The sequence below is a fragment of the Mus caroli genome, unplaced genomic scaffold (assembly GCF_978045245.1).
Source record: "Mus caroli unplaced genomic scaffold, Mus_caroli_1 scaffold_17, whole genome shotgun sequence".
NCBI lineage: Eukaryota > Metazoa > Chordata > Mammalia > Rodentia > Muridae > Mus > Mus caroli.
This window is the reverse complement of record NW_028227272.1, coordinates 56,872,999-56,895,704: the sequence shown is the minus strand read 5'-3', so window position 1 is coordinate 56,895,704 and position 22,706 is coordinate 56,872,999. Positions and strand designations below refer to the sequence as shown.

At 37.7% G+C, this 22,706-nt stretch overlaps 1 protein-coding gene across 3 annotated transcripts in view; it reads left to right on the top strand.

The window, feature by feature from the left end:
* Positions 1-19,814, top strand: part of Epha6 (EPH receptor A6) — a 922,149-nt gene extending 902,335 nt beyond the window's left edge. For all 3 annotated transcript variants that reach the window (XM_021184473.3, XM_021184474.3, XM_085832510.1), the window contains 3 exons: positions 5,414-5,607; positions 16,028-16,177; positions 17,748-19,814. In XM_021184473.3, coding sequence (XP_021040132.1) covers positions 5,414-5,607; positions 16,028-16,177; positions 17,748-17,862 — 459 coding nt within the window. In that variant the 3' untranslated portion in view covers positions 17,863-19,814. The remainder of the gene's footprint in view (positions 1-5,413; positions 5,608-16,027; positions 16,178-17,747) is intronic.
* Positions 19,815-22,706: the final 2,892 nt, after the last annotated feature.

Sequence of the window (22,706 nt, the reverse complement as noted above, 5' to 3'; positions counted from 1 at the left end):
CTGGAAAGTTCACATAAGCAAATATACTCCATCTTATTCAGGCTCAACTGGTCTGATAGAAGACCCAAGTTCAAGTCTCATCACACACACATGGTGGCTCACAACTGTCTATAACTCCAGTTTCAGAAGATCTGATGCACCCATACACATTTCAAAAAGACCCTGTTTTAGATAATACTCACCATATTCACAGACTTTTGGCTGCTTCACTAGATTATAAACTACAGAATCACATATATATATATATATCATGTGTCATCTTTTATACTAGAATGACCAATAGTACATTTTAAGTGATCAATGTTTGTTTCTGATTGGGATGAAAGTTATTAAATATCCACAATAATATATGTTCATGCATCCAGTTTCAGGCAATTTTTGAAATTAGAGGGTGTTTTGCTTTTTGCATTTTTTCTTTTTTTTTTCTTTTCTTTTTTTACTCTAATTTTTTTTTACACTTCATATTTTATTCCACCCCAATCCACCCTCTGACTGTTTCATGTCCCATACCTCCTCCCCACGCCCCTGCCTCCATATGGATGTCCCCAACTCCCACCTCACCTGATCTCTAGACTCCCTGGAGCCTCCAGTCTTTTGAGGATTAGGTGTATCATCTCTGAATGAACACAGACCCAGAAGTCCTCTACTGTATGTTTGTTAGGGGCCTCATATCAGCTGGTGTATGTGGCCTGTTTGGTGGTCCAGTGTTTGAGAGATCTTGGGGGTCCAGATTAATTGAGACTGCTGGTCCTCCTACAGGTCATCCTTCTCCTCAGCTTCTTTCAGCCTTTCCTAATTCAACAACAGGGGTCAGCTGCTTCTGTTCATTGGGTACAAATATCTGCATCTGACTCTTTAAGCTACTTGTTGGATCTTTCGAGGACAGTCATTCTAGGTCCCTTTTTGTGAGCACTCCATAGCCTCAGTAATAGAGTCAGGCCTTAGGACCTCCCCTTGAGCTGGATCCCAGTTTGGGCCTATCACTCCACCTTCTTTTCCTCAGGCTTGGTTTTATATGTGTGAGTAACTTTAGACAAGTCTGGCTTTCCTGTGATTGGGTGTCTTAGCTATAAAATGACACTAAGAATTATAGGTACTCCACAGGTTTGTTTCAAAGATTGAAATCATAAACACATATCATTGGTAATTAGAATTTTGGAAATGGGACCCAAAAGCTCTCAACAATTAGCTGGGTGTTTTTTGATCATCACCACTGGTATCCTGTTATGCTATTGCTCTACAACATGAGCTCCTGTTGGGTTTGACACCTGGCTTGAGCCCAGGTTTCAAATGAATTTTATGATATGTTAAAGAACTTAAGAAAACAAGAAACTAAGAACTCTGTAAAAGACAGAGAGTTCCCTAAGGAGGAAATGTATGGGTCTCTTGATCCTCCCACTTCCCACCAATACTCTGGTGTCACCAATACTCTGCTGGACTCCATAAGGTAAGAGTTCTGCACAGCAATGCCACCCTCTTGCCACTCCCAGCTCTTAGAAAAAACAAAAACAAAAACAAAAAAAAACAAAAAAACCATCAGCACAGAGGGAGTTCTCTGCCTGGCAGATGCCATGTGGTTTGGGTGTGAAGTGTTGAGCATTTCCACGAGGTGTCTAGAAAGCCATAGAAAATAGAAATCCCTCTGGGGCTAAGAAGAAGATATGAGCAAAGGTTGAGCGTATAATAAAGTTATTTCTTCAGGCAGAGCCAGTCTCCTGTCACCTGATGGGTCTCAGCAATCAACAAGATTCTGGATGGTGTCCATTGATGACAGTTTTTAAAAGTTACGATTGTGTTCTCGGGGTCTTCAAATGCTATCATGCTTCCACTGAGTCTATCAGAAGTAGCTATTCCAAATCTTACAAAAAGATGTTCTTCTACCAAGACAAATAAAAAAATTATTTTAATAATTTCTGCTTAGACCATTAGCATTTACTAATAAGTGAGACACTATGTTAAACAAGAATGAAGAATCCAGAGGTGTAATTCCTGCATTTGTGTATATGTAGCCTGAGGGAAAGCAATAGAAAAAGAAATACAATAAAAGTGATAGATACAATAATAGAGGTGTGCATAAGATGCAAAAACATTCAGAAATGACATCTCATTCAAACATTACATTTTAAAAACTGCAAAGTACTGTGTGTGTATGTGTGTGTGTGTGTGTGAGATTTACTGAGAATACTAAGTTTAGGGCCGGAATGAAAACACCAAAGTCAAATGAGCATGTATAATAACAAAAGATAACATGGTATAAAATTTGAGAAGAGAACAATCTATCATGAAAATTGAAGGCAGTAGCAAAGGAATTGAAGGAATAGCAAAAGAACATCTGAAAGTCACAAGGAATTAAACACAGCTCCTAATTCTGCCACACAGTAGCTATGTGAATCTAGACAGGCCTCCTTACGTCTCCCAGCCTGGTTTTTATGATGTAAAAAGTAGCAATAATAGTAACCACCAGAGTCATTTTAAGCCGTAAACAGAAGAAAAAACTACAAGAACCGAGCACACAGAAAATGCTCAGTAAAGGCCACCTTTCCTTCTAACATGGCTTCACCTGCCACTGTTTTGTTCTATGCACTTGCAATCACATAACCGCCAAATTGACTCTCATGCTCCCAGGGCACAAATGTTCTCGAAAGCCATTCTGTCCTATTTTTTATAATTACTTCCATAAGCTATTCACAGTAGTTGTGATTGATTTCGAGCATTTTTATCCATTCGTGTTTTACTAAAACATGTACCAAAATGACTTAAACCCAAGCCTGCATAGTACCAAAAGCAGTCAAAAAAATGAGAAAAATTATATTCAATAATGTAATATAAAATGTAACATAAAATAATATCCTTGCGGATTGACGTATCCTGGGACTGAGAGAAAGATCTGTGAATAAAGGGCCTACTGCTCAGGCATACGGACCTGAGTTTGGAACTCCAGCGTTCATGTGTGAAGCTCATATAGGTCATGTATGAAGCATATATATATATATATATATATATATATATATATATACACTCATGTGTATATGATGGACCTGAGTTTGGAACCCCAGCATTCATGTGTGAAGCTCATATAGGTCATGTATGAAGCTCACATATGTATCATATACACTCATGTGTATATGACAAACCTGAGTTTGGAACCCCAGCATTCATGTGTGAAGCTCATATAGGTCATGTATTAAGTTCATAGATGTATCATATACACGTATGTGTATATGTCTACATCTACCCATGACCCAGCACTGGGATGGAAGAGAAACACATGGATCCCAGGGGCTTGGTGGCAGGCGAGTCCGGCTAAAGTTCCAAGCTCCAGATTCAGTGGACATCTCAAAATCAGAAGGCAGTCAATGATAGAAGATACCTAAAGTCAATCTAGACTTCCTCATGACCAAACACAGGAAATTGTACACGCACACACACACACACACACAAAGTATTACAGTCACCAAAAATATGGATGTGATCACAAGAAATTCTCTAAATACTGAAAAAGTTAGAACTTAGCAGTTAAGAGGATCCTGAAGGAATATTAATGCTTCTTTTTTAACAACTTACCTCTGACGTAAATTCAGAATTTTTTTATGGTCGTGTCAAATGATGTCAGTTTAAGAAGAAATTAAAATGAGATGTCAGTGGTTTTTTTTTTAAAAAATCATAAAAAAAGATAAGTTGATGGCCCTGCGACAGAATTCTTAAGAAGGTGATGTTAACATTAGTAGTTTTATATTTTGATTGTGGGGGGGGGGCTGAATTTGACTGATGTCTGTCCTTAAATATGTTTGATCCTCAGTTTCCCTGCTTTTAAATTGGTAAAAAAACAAATCTTCCCCATAAATGATATAAGAACAAATGTTCAAGTGACTACCTTTGATCTTCTCTTCAAAAGCTAACCTGCATGAATTCAGAATTGAATTTATTCCACATTTAGAAAATTCATCTTAGGAGGGGCTGGCAGGTAATACATTAAACTGGCAAAACATCTCCTTGGTTTTTTTTTTTTTTATGTATTTACATTTCAAATGTTATCCCCTTTTCCAGGTTTCCCCTCTGGAAACCCCCTATCCCATCCTCTCTCCCCCTACTTCTATGAGGATGCTCCCCCACCCACCCACCCACTCCCACCTCACCACCTGGGCATTCCCCTACACTGGGACATCAAGCCTTCACAGAACCAAGGGCTTCTCCTCCTATTGATGCCAGACAATGCCATCTTCTGCTACATATGTGGCTGGAGCCATGGGTTTCTCCGTGTGTATTCTTTGGTTGGTGGCTTAGTCCCTGGGAGCTCTTGGGGTGTTGATTGGTTGATATTGTTGTTCTTCCCCTGGGGTTGCAAACCCTTCAGCTCCTTCAGTCCTTTCTCTCACGTCCCGGTGCTCAGTCCACTGGTTGGCAAAATATCTCCTTGTGAGCATCCTTGTTATTCTTAATTCATGTGCAGATTCCTCTTTCTGGAGCTGTACAGGAAGTGGGAGTTTCAATTTAAATTAAGTGAATTAAAATTAACCCAGATCAAAACTTCAATCCCTCAGTCCTGTGAGCTACACCAGTGCCCCTAAGCAAGTCGTCATCACCATGTCCTACAGAGAGAGCCTCTCTCTCGCCACCTTTTATACTCGCCATTGTAGCTTTTCCTGTTTTGAACCTTAGGACCTCTGGAGAAACAACTTCGTTGCCAGGTCAGTCAGTGTAGGACTAAGGGACAACCCAGTCACCAAGGAGGAATGGAATATGTTACAAAGGGAGAACAATGTTTTGATTTTTGGTTTTGGTGTTTGTTTGTTTGTTTAATCCACTGACCTTACGAAAGGGACGAAAAAGAGACCTGCCTGCTGTTGCATCCAGTGTGCACTAACTGTATCCACATCATGCTGCCTCAATGCTGTTGGCACCAGGGTTTAAGGTAGTTGGGCAAGGGCTACAGAGATGGCTCAGCGGTTGTAAGCCTTAATTCTTCTTCCTGAGTTCAATTCCCAGCAACCACATGGTGGCTCACAAGCATCTATAATGGGATCTGGTGCCCTCTTCAGGTGTGAATGAGAACAGCATACTCATACACATAAATCTAAAAAATTAAAAAAAAAAAAGATAGCTGAGCAAAGTTACATAGAAGCAGTTTCTTAAGACTGTGATAGAACTAAACTAGGTGCTCACCAGCTGCGCATGCTTCAAGCATATTTTCTTCCCAGAAGGGGCCGCAGGTGCTATTGAGTTACCAGCAATTCCTCTTCAGAACTCTTAGGTATATATATATATATATACCTTTGCCTGGGCCCTGTGTACTCATCTTAAGTAGTGTTCACTCTTACCAGTATTTTGGTTTGTCCTGCCTGCATATGAAGACGCTACACACATCTCGTTGTCACCAAAAGTAAGAGCGTGATCTGCGTGTGTTTGCATTTAGGTTATCTTGTCCATTGAAGAAGGTTACCGACTTCCTGCTCCGATGGGCTGCCCACCGTCTCTGCACCAGCTGATGCTCCACTGCTGGCAGAAGGAGAGAAACCACAGGCCAAAATTCACTGACATCGTCAGCTTCCTTGACAAACTGATCCGCAACCCCAGTGCCCTTCACACGCTGGTGGAGGACATCCTTGTGTAAGATGCATAACGTTGGTACTTTTCCCCCTGACAATCAAAATTGCTTTCAGGCTTCAGACAAGAACAGCAAGTAGAGGGAACCAGCTTGCCTTAGTTGCTGTCCAATTGTTGACCCTCTATAAACCTTATTTCGTTTATTATCTAATGAGATAAGTTATTAACAAGAAAGAGAATATGGATTTTTCACTAGAAAAAAAATGTCCCTTCTTTTCTATCTAATTCTTATCTTTCTGCATTATTTTATTTACATTGTTCTTATGTGGATCATATATACATATATGTTATATATTCAAAGATATATATCAAAGATGCATGCATACACATCTATATGTGTATATATATACATATGCATATGTATATATATATATAACTGATCCTTCTTTATCTTTATAAGTCGAATTTGTGTTCATGTGTGTGTCCTCTTCAATTTTCTTTCTCCATTCTTTGTTCTACCCTTCTATTTGAAATGGCAAGCAAGGCAGGATGATTTGTGAATCACCAAAAGTGAGGATGTCCCGTGCTGGTCTGATTGCATTCTGCTGTTGTTACTTTCCTCTCCCCAAATCAGAATAAGACGGGTGATGAGAAAATGAAGGCCCTCGTGCAGCATTTTATAACCTTCAGTACAACTAAGATCATCCACTCTCTTCTCTCTGAAGAACAGTAAGGAGGAGGAAGAGTGTGGAAGCAAAAATCATCCTCATCTAGGTCTGAAATATTTCACTTGAACTATCATCGATGTCTTCCTTTAGAATGGACTATAAATAACCAAAGCAAACCTTTCTGAATTACAAGACAGCTACAGGATATACAAGACAGCGACACTCAACTGTGGGTCACAGATTTGAGTCAGTATGGGGTTTCGGTAACAATAAGAGTAGGCTATGTAAGGGCTAGTTGAAACAGGCTTCTTTCACAGCTGAACATGTAAGAGTTCACCTCTAAATCACTAATTGGCAGCCTCAGCAGAATGAAGCCAAGCATGAAATAGCTCATGATTCAGGTGTTGCTGCAGCCAGTGTCCTCTGATCAGCCCAGCACAGGAAACTGTAAGGAGGAGACACAGAAAAGAAAAGCACTTTGGACTTCATCATTAAGGCAGTCAGATGTCTAAGAAAGAGAATGATAGAATTAGAGTTGTGCTTCTGGGAGGCCCCTAGAGTATTGACTTAGACTATGAATGCAAAACAAGGAACAAGGTGGGAAATGGGGCCATGTGTGTCTTTTTAGAAACTCAAGCTATCAAAGTTCGAGACCTAAATTATAAAACGAGAATACAGTTGAGATCAGGAGAGAAGAGAATGAATGTATTGTTTGGCAGTATATAATGCCTCTTGGTTCCCTGAACAAATATGGAAGGAAGAAGGAAAAAGTAGGTATTTGTTGTGCTTCTATATTTGTGCGTGTGTGTGTGTGTGTGTGCGTGCACACACAACACACACACACAAGGGTATATTCTTGCTAAGACAAAAATGAACAAGTTTTGGAGCAGAAATGAGATGAGTTGGAGCATTTTGAGTCAGAGGTGCCCGTGGGATAGTAGAGTGAAAATTCCACAGGTACGTACATATAGGTTGAATTTGAGGTTAAAAAAAAAATCTTGGCTTTTGGACTTAGAGAGTTGGCTCAGCAATTAAGAGTCTATACTATTCTTGAGTCAGTTTCCAGTTCTTACACAGGGCAGCTCGTGGCTTCCTAAACTTGAGCTGCAGGATATACAACCCCTTCTGGCCTCGATGAGTTTTTACAGTCTTGTGCACACACCTACATATAGACACTCATGCACATACATAATTATTTTTTCAAATATCTAGGCTAGATATGTGTATCTGAAACTGACCAGCATATAGATTAAAACTGAAGGCATCAGCACAGTTAAAATAACCTACGATGAATATAAAGACTGGAAATAAACAGAGGAAGAGAAGGCAGTTCTATAGAATACCAAGATTTAAGACATGATCCCAACATCCAATAAGCAAATGAGAATGATGAAGAAGAGCCAGACTGGTAATGCAGGAAACAGGGATGGAGCCCTGCTAAAAAGCTAAAAGAGAAGATTCTTTCAAGTTCATGAGCAGCCTCAACAAGGACAATTTTTTATAAAATTTATGAGACATCGTCATCATTTTTAACAGAGAAGTTTCTCGACTGCATATTCAGACTGTGAATAATCATTATATTTATAAAATACTCAGGAAGAATCTTAAATCAGAAAATGACCCTAAATAAATAAATAAATAAAATGGAAAAGGGATAAGTGGTCAAGGCCGATGCAGGGGCCTGATGGAGGACCAGAGGTCCACTGGTGGAATGATTGCCAGGCTCTGAAGAGCCCCACCACACACAGACCAGGAATTGCATCCTTAATATAAAGTTGTCAGCTTGGTTCAGTTCCAAAATCTAATCTGCCTGGAACAAATAGAAATTTCCGTGAGTGATTTTTTTTTCTATCCTTCATCATGACATAGACCCACGAACTTCTTGTTTTAATATATTTTTGCTTGGGAAGCAAAATGAACTGGTGTTCCCGGCACACTGCGCCTGCAACTTATCATTACGCTTATTATCACAGGGCTTATAGAACACGGGATGGGTTTGCCTTGTCTTCCCCTGGCTGCATACTCCCAAGGCCATGCACACAGTCTGTTCCCAATCCCCGAGAACGGAGGCACTTTATTGTAAAGAAAAATCCTTGTTAGTTTGGTGTTTGTAAAATGATGATGAGCACCCCCACGTGGAAAGCCTGTCCATCTCCCAAGTCACGAGCATGCACGTCTGTCCCAGGTTACTGCGGGATTATGAAAAAGGGACCGTCAGGTCCTCGCTACTGAATGCCTCTCAAACATGTCAGCTGACGAGACAGTTCGCTGCATAAGAGTGCTCTGCTCTGAAAACATGGGTATCTATCTGAATTTGAATACCCAGCACCCACATTAAAAAACAAAAACAAAAATGAGTGTGGCTGTGTGTGCCTATAGCCCCAGCAGCAGAGACAGTGATAGTAGAGGTGTAAGAGTTTGCTGGCCAGGCAGCCAGCCAAACCAAAAAAAGCAAGATTCCAATTCAGTGAGAAATCTTGTCTCAAGGCAGGAGGGCAGAAAATAATAGATTTGGTGTCCTTCTCTGACTTCTACATAACAATACTTATGTGCATGCAACCCACATGTACACATACATGCACATGTGCACACACATTCACACATATACACACATACACATGTGCACACAGACACACACAAACACACACACACACACACACACACACACACACACAGTGTATGCAGCACAGCCATTAGACTCTCCTTTTCTCCAGCGTCCCCAAACTCCTGGCTTCTCTCATCTCTGCACCAACACAGACATCGCCCTTTCATCAACTACATTCCCATGGCTTTTATTCCACTATAATTGCCTTTTTCTCAAAAATTCACCTGAGAAATTTTTGCTCTTTTACTTGACAAGAGTAATAAGTGGAGGGAAAATTAGGATGACTAAGATAATGAGGAAGGCTATGAAAACCACACTTTAATAGCTCTGTGCTAGAAAATTAGAAATTTCATAAATCCCATTGGTAGCCGTTCCTTGCCAACGACTGAGTATCTATAGGAAGCTATTGATCCAAAGCTTTCAGGATTAGGAAGAGGGGTCCCCACTCTTGTCTTCTGCTGACATTCCTCTGCCTGATGCTTCCCATGGGCAGATTCACATTTCCTTAGCGTTCCAAATACACTATTTGAAAAAGTATATGGACATATATGAGATCATGGTAATTTATATAAGAATGCCCTTAAATCCAAATAACTGCTTAGTAGATTTTCAGAATTACCATCTTGATGGAGGCAGGCAAGCTTCCATAAATGCAATATCAATGTACCATAATTAATGACTTTACAATCATTCTCTCTCAAAGAGTTATTTGTGGTTGTCACATGGTACATGACCCCTGGGAGGATGGGACCAGCTTGAGATCAAGGTTACATCTATCAGAGCACTTGAAGCAATGCCTAGCTCTACTCTGTTCCTCCCCCTCCCCCTCCCCCTCCCCCTCCCCCTCCCCCTCCCCATTTGTCCTGTCTGCCACAACTCTCAGGATCAACCTTGTAGTCCCCAATTCCAAATAAGTATATTCCTATAGAGTCCTGGGATGTATCTGGCTAGCTAAAGTTTAATAGTACAAAGTTACCTGGTTACCATACCATGTCTATTCACTCTCTACCTTCCCTCACCCTACTCCATCTTCCTGCATATTCATTATCCATCCTTTCCAAAGCTCCAGGCTCTGGTATCTGCTAAGCATACTAGGTTGAGGCCAGCTAGCTGCACTTTTTAGCAAAGCTGCAATGCAATAGGGAAATGACATTGCTAAGGCTTAGTGTATATAGGTCACTGGTAGAGCCCTTACCATAAGCAAGTTCCTAGCTTCAATGCCTAGTATTGCAAGTAGAAAAAATGAGGAAAGGAGATAGTGGGGGATGGGGATAACATTTCCAATTCTGTTCCATGCCCTCTGCAAGTCACTGACAAACAATTTTTCAGAATTTTGTGCTTTAAAAACATCAGTTCAAAGATGGTATCTGGAGATAGCAGCACTCGCTCAGATAGACGATACTGGTCTGTAATACTCAATGAGATTATCAGTCATGTTCTGCCCCAGCCAAGGCATATTGTAAATATTCTCACTGTGCACTGGTTATGGTTAGGGATCTTGCAAACCTGTGGCTCTTAGGAACTTTAACTACTATCTTCCTTAGCACACAAAAGTATATGGTTCAATTTCCAAGCACTTGGTTTCCAGTGAATGAGAAATGTAGAGAAAACAGTCAGACCAGCTCTGTAATGATTCTCCTTCGGGAAATGAGAAGAAACCTAAGACCAAATAGTGCTATTATCTTGCATTCCATTAATAATTTTCAACAATATAATGTACAATTTTCCATCCATTTTCAAAAGATCTTTGACAATACGGCCCAGGTGATATACAATCAACATCTACAACATTGTTTGTGTTCATATATAAGTCATTGCAAGGCATTTTGTTTTGATTTTTGCTGCCTGTACGTTGTTGATGTTTATTGTACAGAAATAACTGCCTGGTCAAACCTGTGCAGACACTGCACAAGAATCATCTTTGTGGAAGGAAGGTGAGACAGGAAGCATTGATCAGAAGCTGTGAAAGTCCTTCCTGCCTACTAGATCTAAACTGAATGAGCTACTGACACAAGATTAATTATAATACTGCCTATCACTGTGGTAATCCTGATACATATCCTGTGCTATAAACAGTCACAACGAGTGTCGCTTGTTGAGACTGTACTGTGTGCCAGTCATTGTACCTACTGGGTACTATCATTAATTCTTTAAGTGTCACTACTGCTGTTCCTGTGTCTCAGACAAGGAACGGGAGACTCAAGGAGGCCATTTGTCAAAAGAACACAAGAAGTACTCGTGAGATTAGTAACAAAGGCCACCGACTCCAAAGTCCATAGTCACTCAGATGATCCAGTATTGGATAAAATCTCCAGATGTTTCTCCGCCCTGTACTGTTCAGAACATATGAGTATATGAAACAAAGGTACATTTTTATTTTTCCAGTTACATTTTTCTTTGGGCTAAACACGACTTCACAGGTGAAGTTTATTAAAAGTCCTTTAAAGTATTTTGGTTGTAGCACAGCCTGTCACTTTATTTTATTTTTAACCAAGTAAATACAAAGATGTTGAACACATGCCCTCCCCCATAGAGATAAAAAGCAGATATATCCTCATATACTCCTGAAGCATCCTCCTGCAACTTGCAGCCACTTGAATAATGCTAGTTGAGGACACACATGACTACTATAACATAGAGAGATGAAGAAAATAAGGCAAGAACATAGTTCCAGAATTACATCCTCGGGGTTTTCTGTAGATTGGGTTTTCTGGATCTGCACACATCTGTGTTTCTCCTTTCTGCTTGTAATGGCAGGCAGTGCTAGCCATCACAACATTATCCTCTCTGCTCAGGTACTGCTGTTGATACAGGTACTCGATGATAGCATAGTGGCCACTGCCCGTGCATTACTTCTGCACGGGATATAGTGTTTGTTTTCACTCTTGAGTATTTCCTCAAAACAGGAATCTTTCTTTGAGGCACAGGGACCTAGTCTTCTCTCTTTAGGGACCATGTGCTGGATACTTTACCCAGCATTGTGAGAGGCTATTTTAAAAGCATTATTCCTGCCATGCACTTATCTAAGTGTTCATAGTTATCATTTTTTATTATTCCTCTACATGTTTACTAGTTATCAATCTTATTATGCATGTTAAATCATCTGAACAATTAAAAGCAGAATTGCTAAATAAAATTGAAAAAAAATTAATGATCACATTGATGTAACAAAAGTCAGTAATCATACTGCAAATACCATTCATTATTTACCCATAGGATAGAGACAAGATTCATACCATGTTTCTAAGCATTAGATACTTTAGGGTACTTTGAGTCAAATCATGCTTTAATTTCTAGTCTCAAAATTATTTCATCAATTAGTGATCAAGTTAAATAATAGGCTCTATTGCAAAGAATGCAATGTAAAATCTTGAATAATTGAAAAAGTGCAGAGTAAAATTTTCTTTCAATGACTGGATGAGTAGTGTATATAACTGAATGTTGGTATATGAATTAACCAAGTACAAAGAAGAATAGCCACAAAGTCATGGGAACTTTATGTGAATGTGGTAATATTCCCGAGTGCTGAGAGGACAGACGTGAGTCACTACTTCCAGCTTACAACATAGACTTAATGTGAGCTTCTGGCTATGCTATGAAGATGTTTCAGGTGAGCAACTCCACTAATCACCAGACCAGTGATTTCCGCAATCTCAGCAAAACTATAGACTGAATTTATCCCTGTACAGGTTTGATAAGAAAGGGCACTTATTGTTTATTAGGCAATGTTCTAGAAAATTCATGTGAGGATGATAGTGCCCAACTCTCAAAGCCAGACTATAGCAGCATTTTTCAACTTCAAAATATGATAAAGTGAAATAAAAGTTCCCGCACAGCAGCCGTGAACAATGTGGAACCCCTGACCTTCCTAAATCAAGTGCCAGACCAGCTGCAGAAATGGCCAGGGAGTTACCTGGGCTACTAACTGGGTGTGTGTGAGAAGGGAAATTATGACGCAAATGTAAATGCTTTTCAGTGAGGAGGTAGGCCACTTCAGTCCCTTCGAGAGTGTTTGTTTTTCCATTGTCTTTCTTTATTAATGACATAAAATTTGTGAATTGCATTTGCATTCACCAGTTGTATGAAACTGTGAAACCTTGAGAGCTACTCCAGTGTCCTCTCAGGGTAGAGAATGAGGCTTATCTGACTTGACCTGTGCAGCTCTGAGCCACATAGTGAAACTATTTCAAACAAAGAGAACAAAACAAAAAACAAAAAGGCATAAGACTATGAAGGACATGGCACTTCAACTTATTTTTGTTCCATTTTAACAAAATTCTCTAACAGGTAATTGCAGTTATTAGAGCCATCTTGTTCTAAAATAAGACATTCACCTTTCTAACCTGTGGTTATTCATGCTAACAGTCAATAAGGGTGTCCTAATCTTTTGAGAGTTCGTCTGCAAACTACAGCAGTATTTCCTAAGAGATATGCTATAGACACCAAGTAATTCAACACCCTTACATATTCAGTGTTTGCTCAAAAATCGGAAATTCTGAAGAATGTTGTCATCCAAAAATCTAGTTAGTATCTCCATCTGTATTAGTCAGGTGCTGGCAGAGGACAGCTATAGCAGGTTTCTTTCAGCAAGCACTTCTTAGCATCAGCAATAGTGTCAGGATTTGGTGTCTGCAGATAGGACAGATCCCAAGGTGGTTCAGTCCCTGGATGGCCTTTCCTTCAGTTTCCGTTCCATCTTTCTTCCCTGCATTTCCTTTAGACAGGAACAATTCTGGGTTAACATTTTTGAGACGGGTGAGTGGTGCCATCCCTCAACTGGAGGCAATGCCTTTCTACTAGAGGTGATCGCTACAGGTTCTATCTTCCCTCTGTTGGATATTTCAGCTAATGTCATCCTGAGACCCTCACGCTTCCCTGGCATCTGGGGCTTTCTAGTGGTTCCCTCCCCACATTCACCCCCACACACTGCTACACATTTCCCTTCATTCTCCTGACCCACTGGACTTCTCTCTTGTCTCTTCCTATACCTGATCCTGTCCCCTCTTTTTCCCTTCCCCTCCTCTCTCCCTCCCAGGTCCTCCCAGAGACTAAAACACCAACCAAAGGGTATACATGGATGTGTCTTCAATTTTCACCTTAGAAGTTAATGCTCACTCCCATGTATATTTTATCAGAAAGGTACCAGAGTTAGATAGTATTTATAAACCCAGGTATTCTTTCTTCGTGGCTTTAGACACGTGTTTTTGCATATTAGCAGATTCCAGTTCCAACTGGCACAATTAAAATATTGATGGCAAAAGCTTGATGAAATATTTAAAATATTCATGTTCAAATTATGTGTCTACACATATTTTATACATTTTCATATATTTAAAAAACAAAATAATTGGTCATTGGGCTACCCTTCAGTGTCTAATAAAATGATTTAGTCATTTACTTCTGGTAAGAACATTTTTTATTATTTAATAAATATTGATTTGAATCAAATCATAAGTATATTTTAAAGAGCATTAGTACTTTACTAGATAATGTAAGTTTTGTATCTAAAACCTGTTTAAATGACACATTTGTTATAATGTATCTATTATTATATAAATACTTTTCCTACCAAATATTTTTACAAACATCACAATATTTCTATGTTTCCGTATTGCTGCTCTATTTAGTGGGATGGACCTGGGAGAGTGGAACCTCAGATTGAGGCAGACAAAATTATCGTGCAATAGCCAACTTTATTCAAGGCATCAGACAGCTTTTATTCTGAGGGTATTCTGAGGGCTAAGCATGTGAGCCAAATTCACTTGAATTCAAGTTGTATACAGTCACAAGGACCAGGTCACATGACTGTAAGCTTTTACAGTCAACATTATTCCGAATAACAATGGGTCAGATGATGGATAATCTAAAGTAAACCCACTCCTATTACTACACCAGGGAGGGCTTTGAATAGATCTACATCGTGGAGGAAAGAGGCCACAAAGACTTTTGGTTCCTTGCAGTTTGCTCACAAGCTCTCAGAACTCCCCTAACACAGCTTCAGACATGGACTGTGTGTTCTGGAATTCCCATAGAAAGAATAGGACAGTGTTCTACTAGAATGGCATAAGTGCAAATTCCTGAGTTATTTTACTATCATTTTAAAACTAATTCCATTATATTCCTTCCAACTTTAGCTAGTATGTGTATATGCTACGTATAAACATATATGTATGCATGCATTCATACATATCTTTCCTAGTCATTCTAAAATAATGCCTTTACATTATTGTTATTCTTAAACTATAAAAAAGTTCTCAGAGTGCTTGCATAGACTTTAAAAACTAAATTGATTATAATATTACTATTTTAATAATTATCAATACTATATCCCTTGGCTTGTTAGTTCACACTTGATTGATTTTTGCTTTATTTTATGGCTTCATATCTATGTTTTGAGGTAAAATACTCATACACTATGTTTGGATATATTTATGCAACTAAGTTCTGTGATAGCAGAAATTATTTTAAATAAGAATATTATTGTTGAATGTTTAAAAGTTTGACCAATGAATTCACTATTAAAAGGAGAACCATCACAGCAAGTGTGGGGTATGTAAAAGGACATAGATTGGTAAGAGGTCAAAAAGCTGCTACTGTTCATACAGAGACGGTGGGTAGATGTGTGTATGTGTGTGTGTGTGTGTGTGTGTGTGTGTGTGTGAGAGAGAGAGAGAGAGAGAGAGAGAGAGAGAGAGAGAGAGAGAAATGATTTTTCTAAAGGTCTATCAATAATACTACCCATAGTGACAAAAGACAGGAAAAGTTAAAAGAAATTACTGATTTGATAAAAAGAAAAAAAAAAGAGCTTGTACTAAGCTGAATAAGACAGAAAAACAGAGTTCATTTAAATAGAGGATAAAAATATTTGATATTAGGGTTGGAGATATGGCTCAGCAATTAAGAACACTGACTGCTCTTTCACAGGTCCTGAGTTCAAATCCCAGCAACTACATGGTGGCTAACAACCATCTGATGCCCTCTTTTGGTGTGTCTGAAGACAACTACAGTGTACTTATATATAACAAATAAATAATTTTTAAAAAAAAAACAAAGAGAGTGATGATATCTGTAGGTTGATGAAGGTTTGTCTTGCTGATAAACTAAGTTTATAAAAAATATTGGATATTTAAGAATATTGTAAAAGGTATAAATAAAAACGACTACATCGGGCTTTTGTGGCTTTTAAATGTTGTGTTTCATTTCCCTGTAGAATGCCAGAATCCCCTGGTGATGTTCCTGAATATCCATTGTTTGTCACAGTAGGTGACTGGCTGGATTCTATAAAGATGGGGCAATACAAGAGTAACTTCATGGCAGCGGGTTTTACAACGTTTGATCTGATTTCACGAATGAGCATCGAGTAAGTAATTCTAGGCATATTATTATAATCAGATATTCTGTTCATTGATTGCAAAGTCACACATCCAATCAAGAAACCTTTTCCCAAGGCTAGCATGTGACTTCTGCCATTCCTGATTATCATTCTGGTGGAAGCTGGAGTTGCTCTTTCAGCCATTATTCCTTTTAAAGAATGTATGTAAGTCAAAAAACTTTTTGACATTGTTGTATTTCAAAAATCATGTTAATCTTATTCACATTATAGGCATTATTACATCAACATAGTGTTTGTTGCCATGATAAATTGTTAGTCATATATACTAGTAATGCACAATCAATTTGTACTTTCTTTATTAAATCAATCTACTATTACAATGCCACTTTAGGATCCTTCTGCATATTATCATGATCAGACATCTTCCACTGTCTCAAGGATCATCATCCATTACCTACATCCAATCAAAGAACTCCAAACATGGTTTGCAATATTATAATAATTAGATGAAGCCAAATGGAATGGCCAATATCTTAAGACAACAATGCAGTTTCTTATGGCTCAAAATATTGATGGTTTTAATGTCAAATACTGGATTTTATTAATTCTTATTATTTCACATATATGCACAAAACAAATGCAGAGAATAATGTAACAAATTCCAGTGTACCCACCATTAAGTTTGTGAGATAATCCATTTGTAAAACAGTTCAAGCTCTATGTGTACCTCACTTCTATCACATCTCTTACCCCATCCCAAAGTCATCACTATTCTGTATTAAATGTTTATTAGTATGTTAATATCTTATTTCTATATTTCATATAAATTCTGAAATTCATACAAAAGTTTATGTATTATTCTTAATTTTTTCACCCAACCTTTGAGATTCATTGTGTTAGTGCCTATAAATCTAGTTCATTAGTTTGGGCTATTGTGTGGGATTTTCTTATATATCTCACTATTTTTAAAACTTTTATTAGTACAAGTACTTTTATATTATACAATTTTTGTATTGATTTTTTTTGTGTGTATACCTCTTAAGCATAGAAGTACAGTTGCTGTAGAGTTAGAATACATACAGTATAGAATATGCATATTTCCACTTTTATTTATTTCTACAAAATTGCTACATTTTGCTTCATATCATTTTTTTTTTCAGATTAAAAGATGGCTATGAGAATCAGATCATGCTCACATTATACTTCTGCCTTACAGGCTCAGCAGTTTCTATGACTGTGGCAAATTTGTATAAGTACTTGAAAAATAAATAGACATATGTCTACAGAGATGCAAACATTCTATCTGGATATGATTGTTTTCTTTATATCATTAAATTTGAGACTATTGTGTATTTTATGGAACCAGGAAGAAGGAAATATAAAACTATTGGTATTTGCTTACATGACTGCTTAACAATTAACCAACATGATTTTGTCAAATTTGACATGGTACATATTTAACATAGCTAAGTATTCATTTTTTTCTGGCTCATTTTTATTAACTCTAGATGCTCAAAATCTCTCTCTCTCTCTCTCTCTCTCTCTCTCTCTCTTTCTCCCACCCCCCCTCCATCCTTCCCTCTTTCTGCTCTCTCAGTGATATTAGGCGAATTGGAGTCATTCTCATTGGACATCAGAGACGAATAGTCAGCAGCATACAAACTTTACGTTTACATATGATGCACATACAGGAAAAAGGATTTCATGTATGAAAGTACTATAAACACCTGTATCTTGTGCCTCAGCATTTCTACAAAGAAAGATATTCCCTCTACGACTCATTCTTCTGATTCTCCAGCCTTCCCTTCACCACCCACTGTCTCCTGTTCTGACTATGGCTGCACACCTTACGTTTATGCTTCCACCCTGGATTTCAATACCATGCTACACAGGTCCTCTCTGAATAGCCTGCAAATGAAACTCTGGCCCACTGCAGATGATCACTGCAGAACGATAAATAACTCAGCATGAATGTGTAACTTTGTGTAGAAATGTTTGGGAAGTGTTCATGGACTTCACCTAAAGGAATTTGTTCTTAAGTGTGGCATCTTCAGAGACTTGTGTGGAGTCTGATGATAGATAAGAAGAAAATAGCTGATCATTCTTCCATGTTTTGTGATCAAGTAGCTCCCGAGTTCACATGCTTCTTTTTCAATAGCTCTACTCAACGCTGCAGGTTTTGCTGTTGGTTTATTTTTAATGACTTAACTGTTGGTGCCTGATGTTGATACAATGATTTGCAGAAATAATTAATGACTCCGTGTAGTGCAATTGTGTCCAGTGTGACTACAGTTATGAAGGGCATTGTTGGGGAGGGAGATGGACAGAAATACTGTGCTTTTAATCTTCTAAGGCTGGGTTTGTCTATATTTTTTAATTGACTTTATAGGGTTCTACATATTTCATAGTAGCTGATTGTTCAGAGGCTTTTCCCCCCTCTAATTTTTTTACTAATTGTACTGTATTTCTCTAGTATGTTCCAAGAATCCCCCTTGGAAAGACCGAGAGTGAGCCCATTGCTCTGTTTTCATAGACTGATGCATGGAGTGAACACATGGCTGCTCCCTTGGATTCATCTTCACAAGTTTGAAAAAAAAAAAACTATCAAAGCTTTGAGAAAGTTAATTGTTCACAGGACTTCTCTGAATAAAAGGTCTAACATAGTATCCATCGATTTAATGGGAAATGGTTTACTTAATTTAAGACATCTTACAGTTGTCCAAGGTAAAACACTTATTTTGTTCAGTGATAATTGGTGTATTTTCCAAATTTAAAATTTTCAATATTTTGATCACAAAAATAAGTTACATGGACATGCTGAACTGTTTTCCAAATCTTCTAAGAAAAGATTGATATCATAAACATGATATAAATAGCTCTCGCATTTAAGCATATATATAGAGAGAGATGCTTGCACCATCAATATGTGTGTGTGTGTGTGTGTGTGTGTGTGTGTGTGTGTGTAAACCTTGGTCTATCGTAACATATAAGAACACATTTGAGATGTGTTGACGTAATCACCTCTGAAGCTTGCAGCAGAAAAGCAAATATATTTTTCCAGTCAATTTGTCAGCTTCTCAAAATAGTGTTCCTTTTGAAACAAACTCAACGATAAAACCACCTGCTCCCCGTGAAACTACAAAAACTACCATTGTGCTGAGTGAAGAATAAGCCATGCATTGAGGGAAGAAAACTGCAGACCAGGTTGTCTAAAGACACACATTTGGCGAACTCGTTTTCGTGTGATATCAGTGACAGTGGTATCCCTCTCTCCACATCTCCAAATTCCTACCTAAACCATCCTGGGAGAGGGCAAAGCTATTTCTACTTAAGGAACCTCACGTCCCCTCCTGTCCTTGTTTGTAGGATTTTCTTATTGGCCCTTCATACTGGATCCTTCCACTCCTTTTCTTGGGCTGGTCCATCTCTTTTTTTCCCCGTCTTTTATTTCTGCTTAACTTTTTTCATTCCAACAAAAGCATGTATAGAGAAGAAGGATGTCTTTAGCGTATTCTTTAACTATACTGAGAAGGGAAAAGTGGACATTCCATCACTTTTAAGTAAGTGCGTCAGAAATAGCTAACAACATATTCCAGCCACCTATGTGCATGGCCATACGTCACTCATAGACTCTCTGCAGTTTGCTTGATACATTTACACAAATCTGGACACATTTAGTGGAAATATAAAATTTCCATATTTATCTGTATTTAAATATCTATTAAATGATAACAGATGTAAACAGATGGTTAAATTTATTAATCATATATATATTTATTTTTATAATACAACAAAAAGGTATTTAGAAAAATAAGAAATAGAATACTATGCTCCATCATAAGACTCTGTCAGTAGCAACTGTATGCCTTGATGGATTCAATTCTATAATAGTATTTAACGATCTGGGGATTTACATTCAGTGATGGCAAGATTTTTTTTTTAAATGTTAAGCATTTTTTTTTCAAAATTCTGATGATGCAATTCTATTTCTAATTGAATTTCTATCTCATGTCTTTTCTGACATGAGATACTTACTAGATACTTATTAGAACATTTTTTTACTCTCTCTCCCCTCAATATCTTCTTCCAAGTTTTATAAAATTATGTTTATAATTTGCCAAGCTATGAGTATGATAATATTAAGTATAACTGTGAACTTCATCATGGAAAGAACAAGGAAAAATGTATACAGTTAAACAGAAATATTAAAATGTAACAAGCTCTATTTCTTTGCTGCCTCGTGGCCATGCACCCTATGACTCACGAGGAAGTAAGGTCTGGGAATAATAATAATAATAATGGCTAAAATAACAAATTCAGTTGGAAATAAAAATTCTGAGATTTCCTGGTGCCCATGTACAATAACTAAATTTATTCAACATATACAAGAATACAATAATTACCCCAAAATAAACTAATGACTTTCATAATTACAGTTAGAAATAATCTCTTATAACAAAAATGTGCATATACATTATGTACTTGCCTATAAGAAATCCTAATCCATTCTAATGAGTGAATTTTTGGAATTTTGAAAATCATACCATGTAAATTTTTTATCTGCTTGATGATCAACTTCTGGTCTATAGCCAAAAATTTAAAACAAATGTACAATCTAAAAGAAAGATGGGGTATTTAAGTCATTCAACTAAAATATACCTAAAATGACGACAGTGTGACAGGAAGGAAGCACTGCAGAGCTGCCTTCTAACTGCTGATAAATGAGTTGTGCATGCGACAATCACAGATTTATTACATTGGGTATCACTCCTTAAAATCTACCCAGCTACAAACCGAATAAGGCAGTCGCAACTCTAAAGCTCACAGCCCGTAATAGAAAAGAAAGCCAAATTTAATCTGTGAAAAGTTTTTATAAAGCTCTCTATAGCAGGGATAGTGAAAAGGAAATTGCATATCACCCAGCCTGTGTCCTAAATGTCTACTTTGATATCTTTCTCTATTAAATTTATGTTCTGTGAGAAAGTCAGTTAAACCCTAAATTTTTTTTTTACCAGCATTGTCTTTTTTTCCCCCCTCTTCCTTTATTACATTTTTAGCCTCTCTGTTTTCTGTTTAAATTCCCCATCCTGTCTCTTTCTGTCTCAGGTTCTATCAATACACTCATTATATCAACGTGGGGAGGCACAGCAAGAGCAAGTTGGGCCTAGTAAATTTCCCTGGAAGGGGCTTGATGGCAGGGCAGTTTGCAAACCATTAAAGCTTTGATAGGTTTAAAGAGAATGGGAGCTTCAAGTCAGAGAGTGTGGGCTCGGTCTCTGATTAACAGAAATTAAGCACAAAGGGAAGAAATTTCAAGATGCAAGATAACCATTTTCTGCAGCTTCAGTTAGCTCAGGAAGCCTAATGTTAAATAAGAAGAAATTAGTATTTTAAGAATCAAATGCTAACTTATAGGAAATCTCTATATTTATCCAGAAAAGAGTTTCAGCGCTGATGTATCACGTCTTATGTTAGGATCACTTTAACTTTCACAACTTGAATGCCTTGCCTATTTTGATCCTTTTCTTTGAGAGACTCTAAACTATAGAGTCCTAGGCTGGGTACAACTGGGGACACTCTTTTGTCTTTCAGGCAATGAGGTCATACTTTTTCCTTCTTATAATCAACATTTGCAACATCCTATATCATTTTTATAATGTTCAAAAAAGGACAAATTTTATTTGCTATAGTTGAACAAATAGTTGAACAAAACAGCATGCCTCTCATACATACAAGTATTTTTTTTTTCATAAGAATGAATTTAAGTTCATTGCTGGCTTCCACTGATCCTCGAGTTTAGATTTGAGGGACTGGAGACTCCTCACAGTTGGCTATGGTTCTTCTGCCGCAGGGGAATAGATCTTGCTGTAGAATAAGAATAATCACACAGGAACTAGTCACCTGTGAACTGCATTTTCAATTCCCTTCAGAAAGAGGTATTTTGACTCTTGTTTGGGAGACGGAATCATGCTTTTAAGTTCTCTAAGATACTCTCCTCAGAAATCAGTCCATTTCTCACATAGCCTTTAAAAACATTTTTCTTTCCAATCAAACCTGAAATTTTAATCTCTAACCCTAACTGATTTTTCTAGCAAATGGAACAATATGTACTTCAAAGCTTGTATAAAATCATTTCAAATTTCAAAGGAAGTGATTACCCATGACTAGATCAAACAGAGCCACAGGGAAGAAAAACCTTAGACTACATAAAATTGAACATCCCATCTTCCTCTTAATGTTTCATTAAAACATCAAGAATTAGTCAGAGTTTTAAAGATTTATTAGAGAAATAAATAGTGGGGTTTTGTTATAAGGAGATATAGCATGATACATTTTGGGGGGGAATAAAGTTGAAAGGTTTCGGATACAGGTCACCTGGGTGTATTTAACTAACCTTTTATATGGAGTAGTCGTTAGATTCAAATTATCATTAGCTCAAATTGTTTTGGGCATCCTCACAACTTGGTTTGAGTTATATACAACAAGTCTTGAGTTCTTTGCTCTTGAAGCAAGTGTTTTTGTTGGGTTGGCAGATTTCTCTTTTGAAATCATGGGA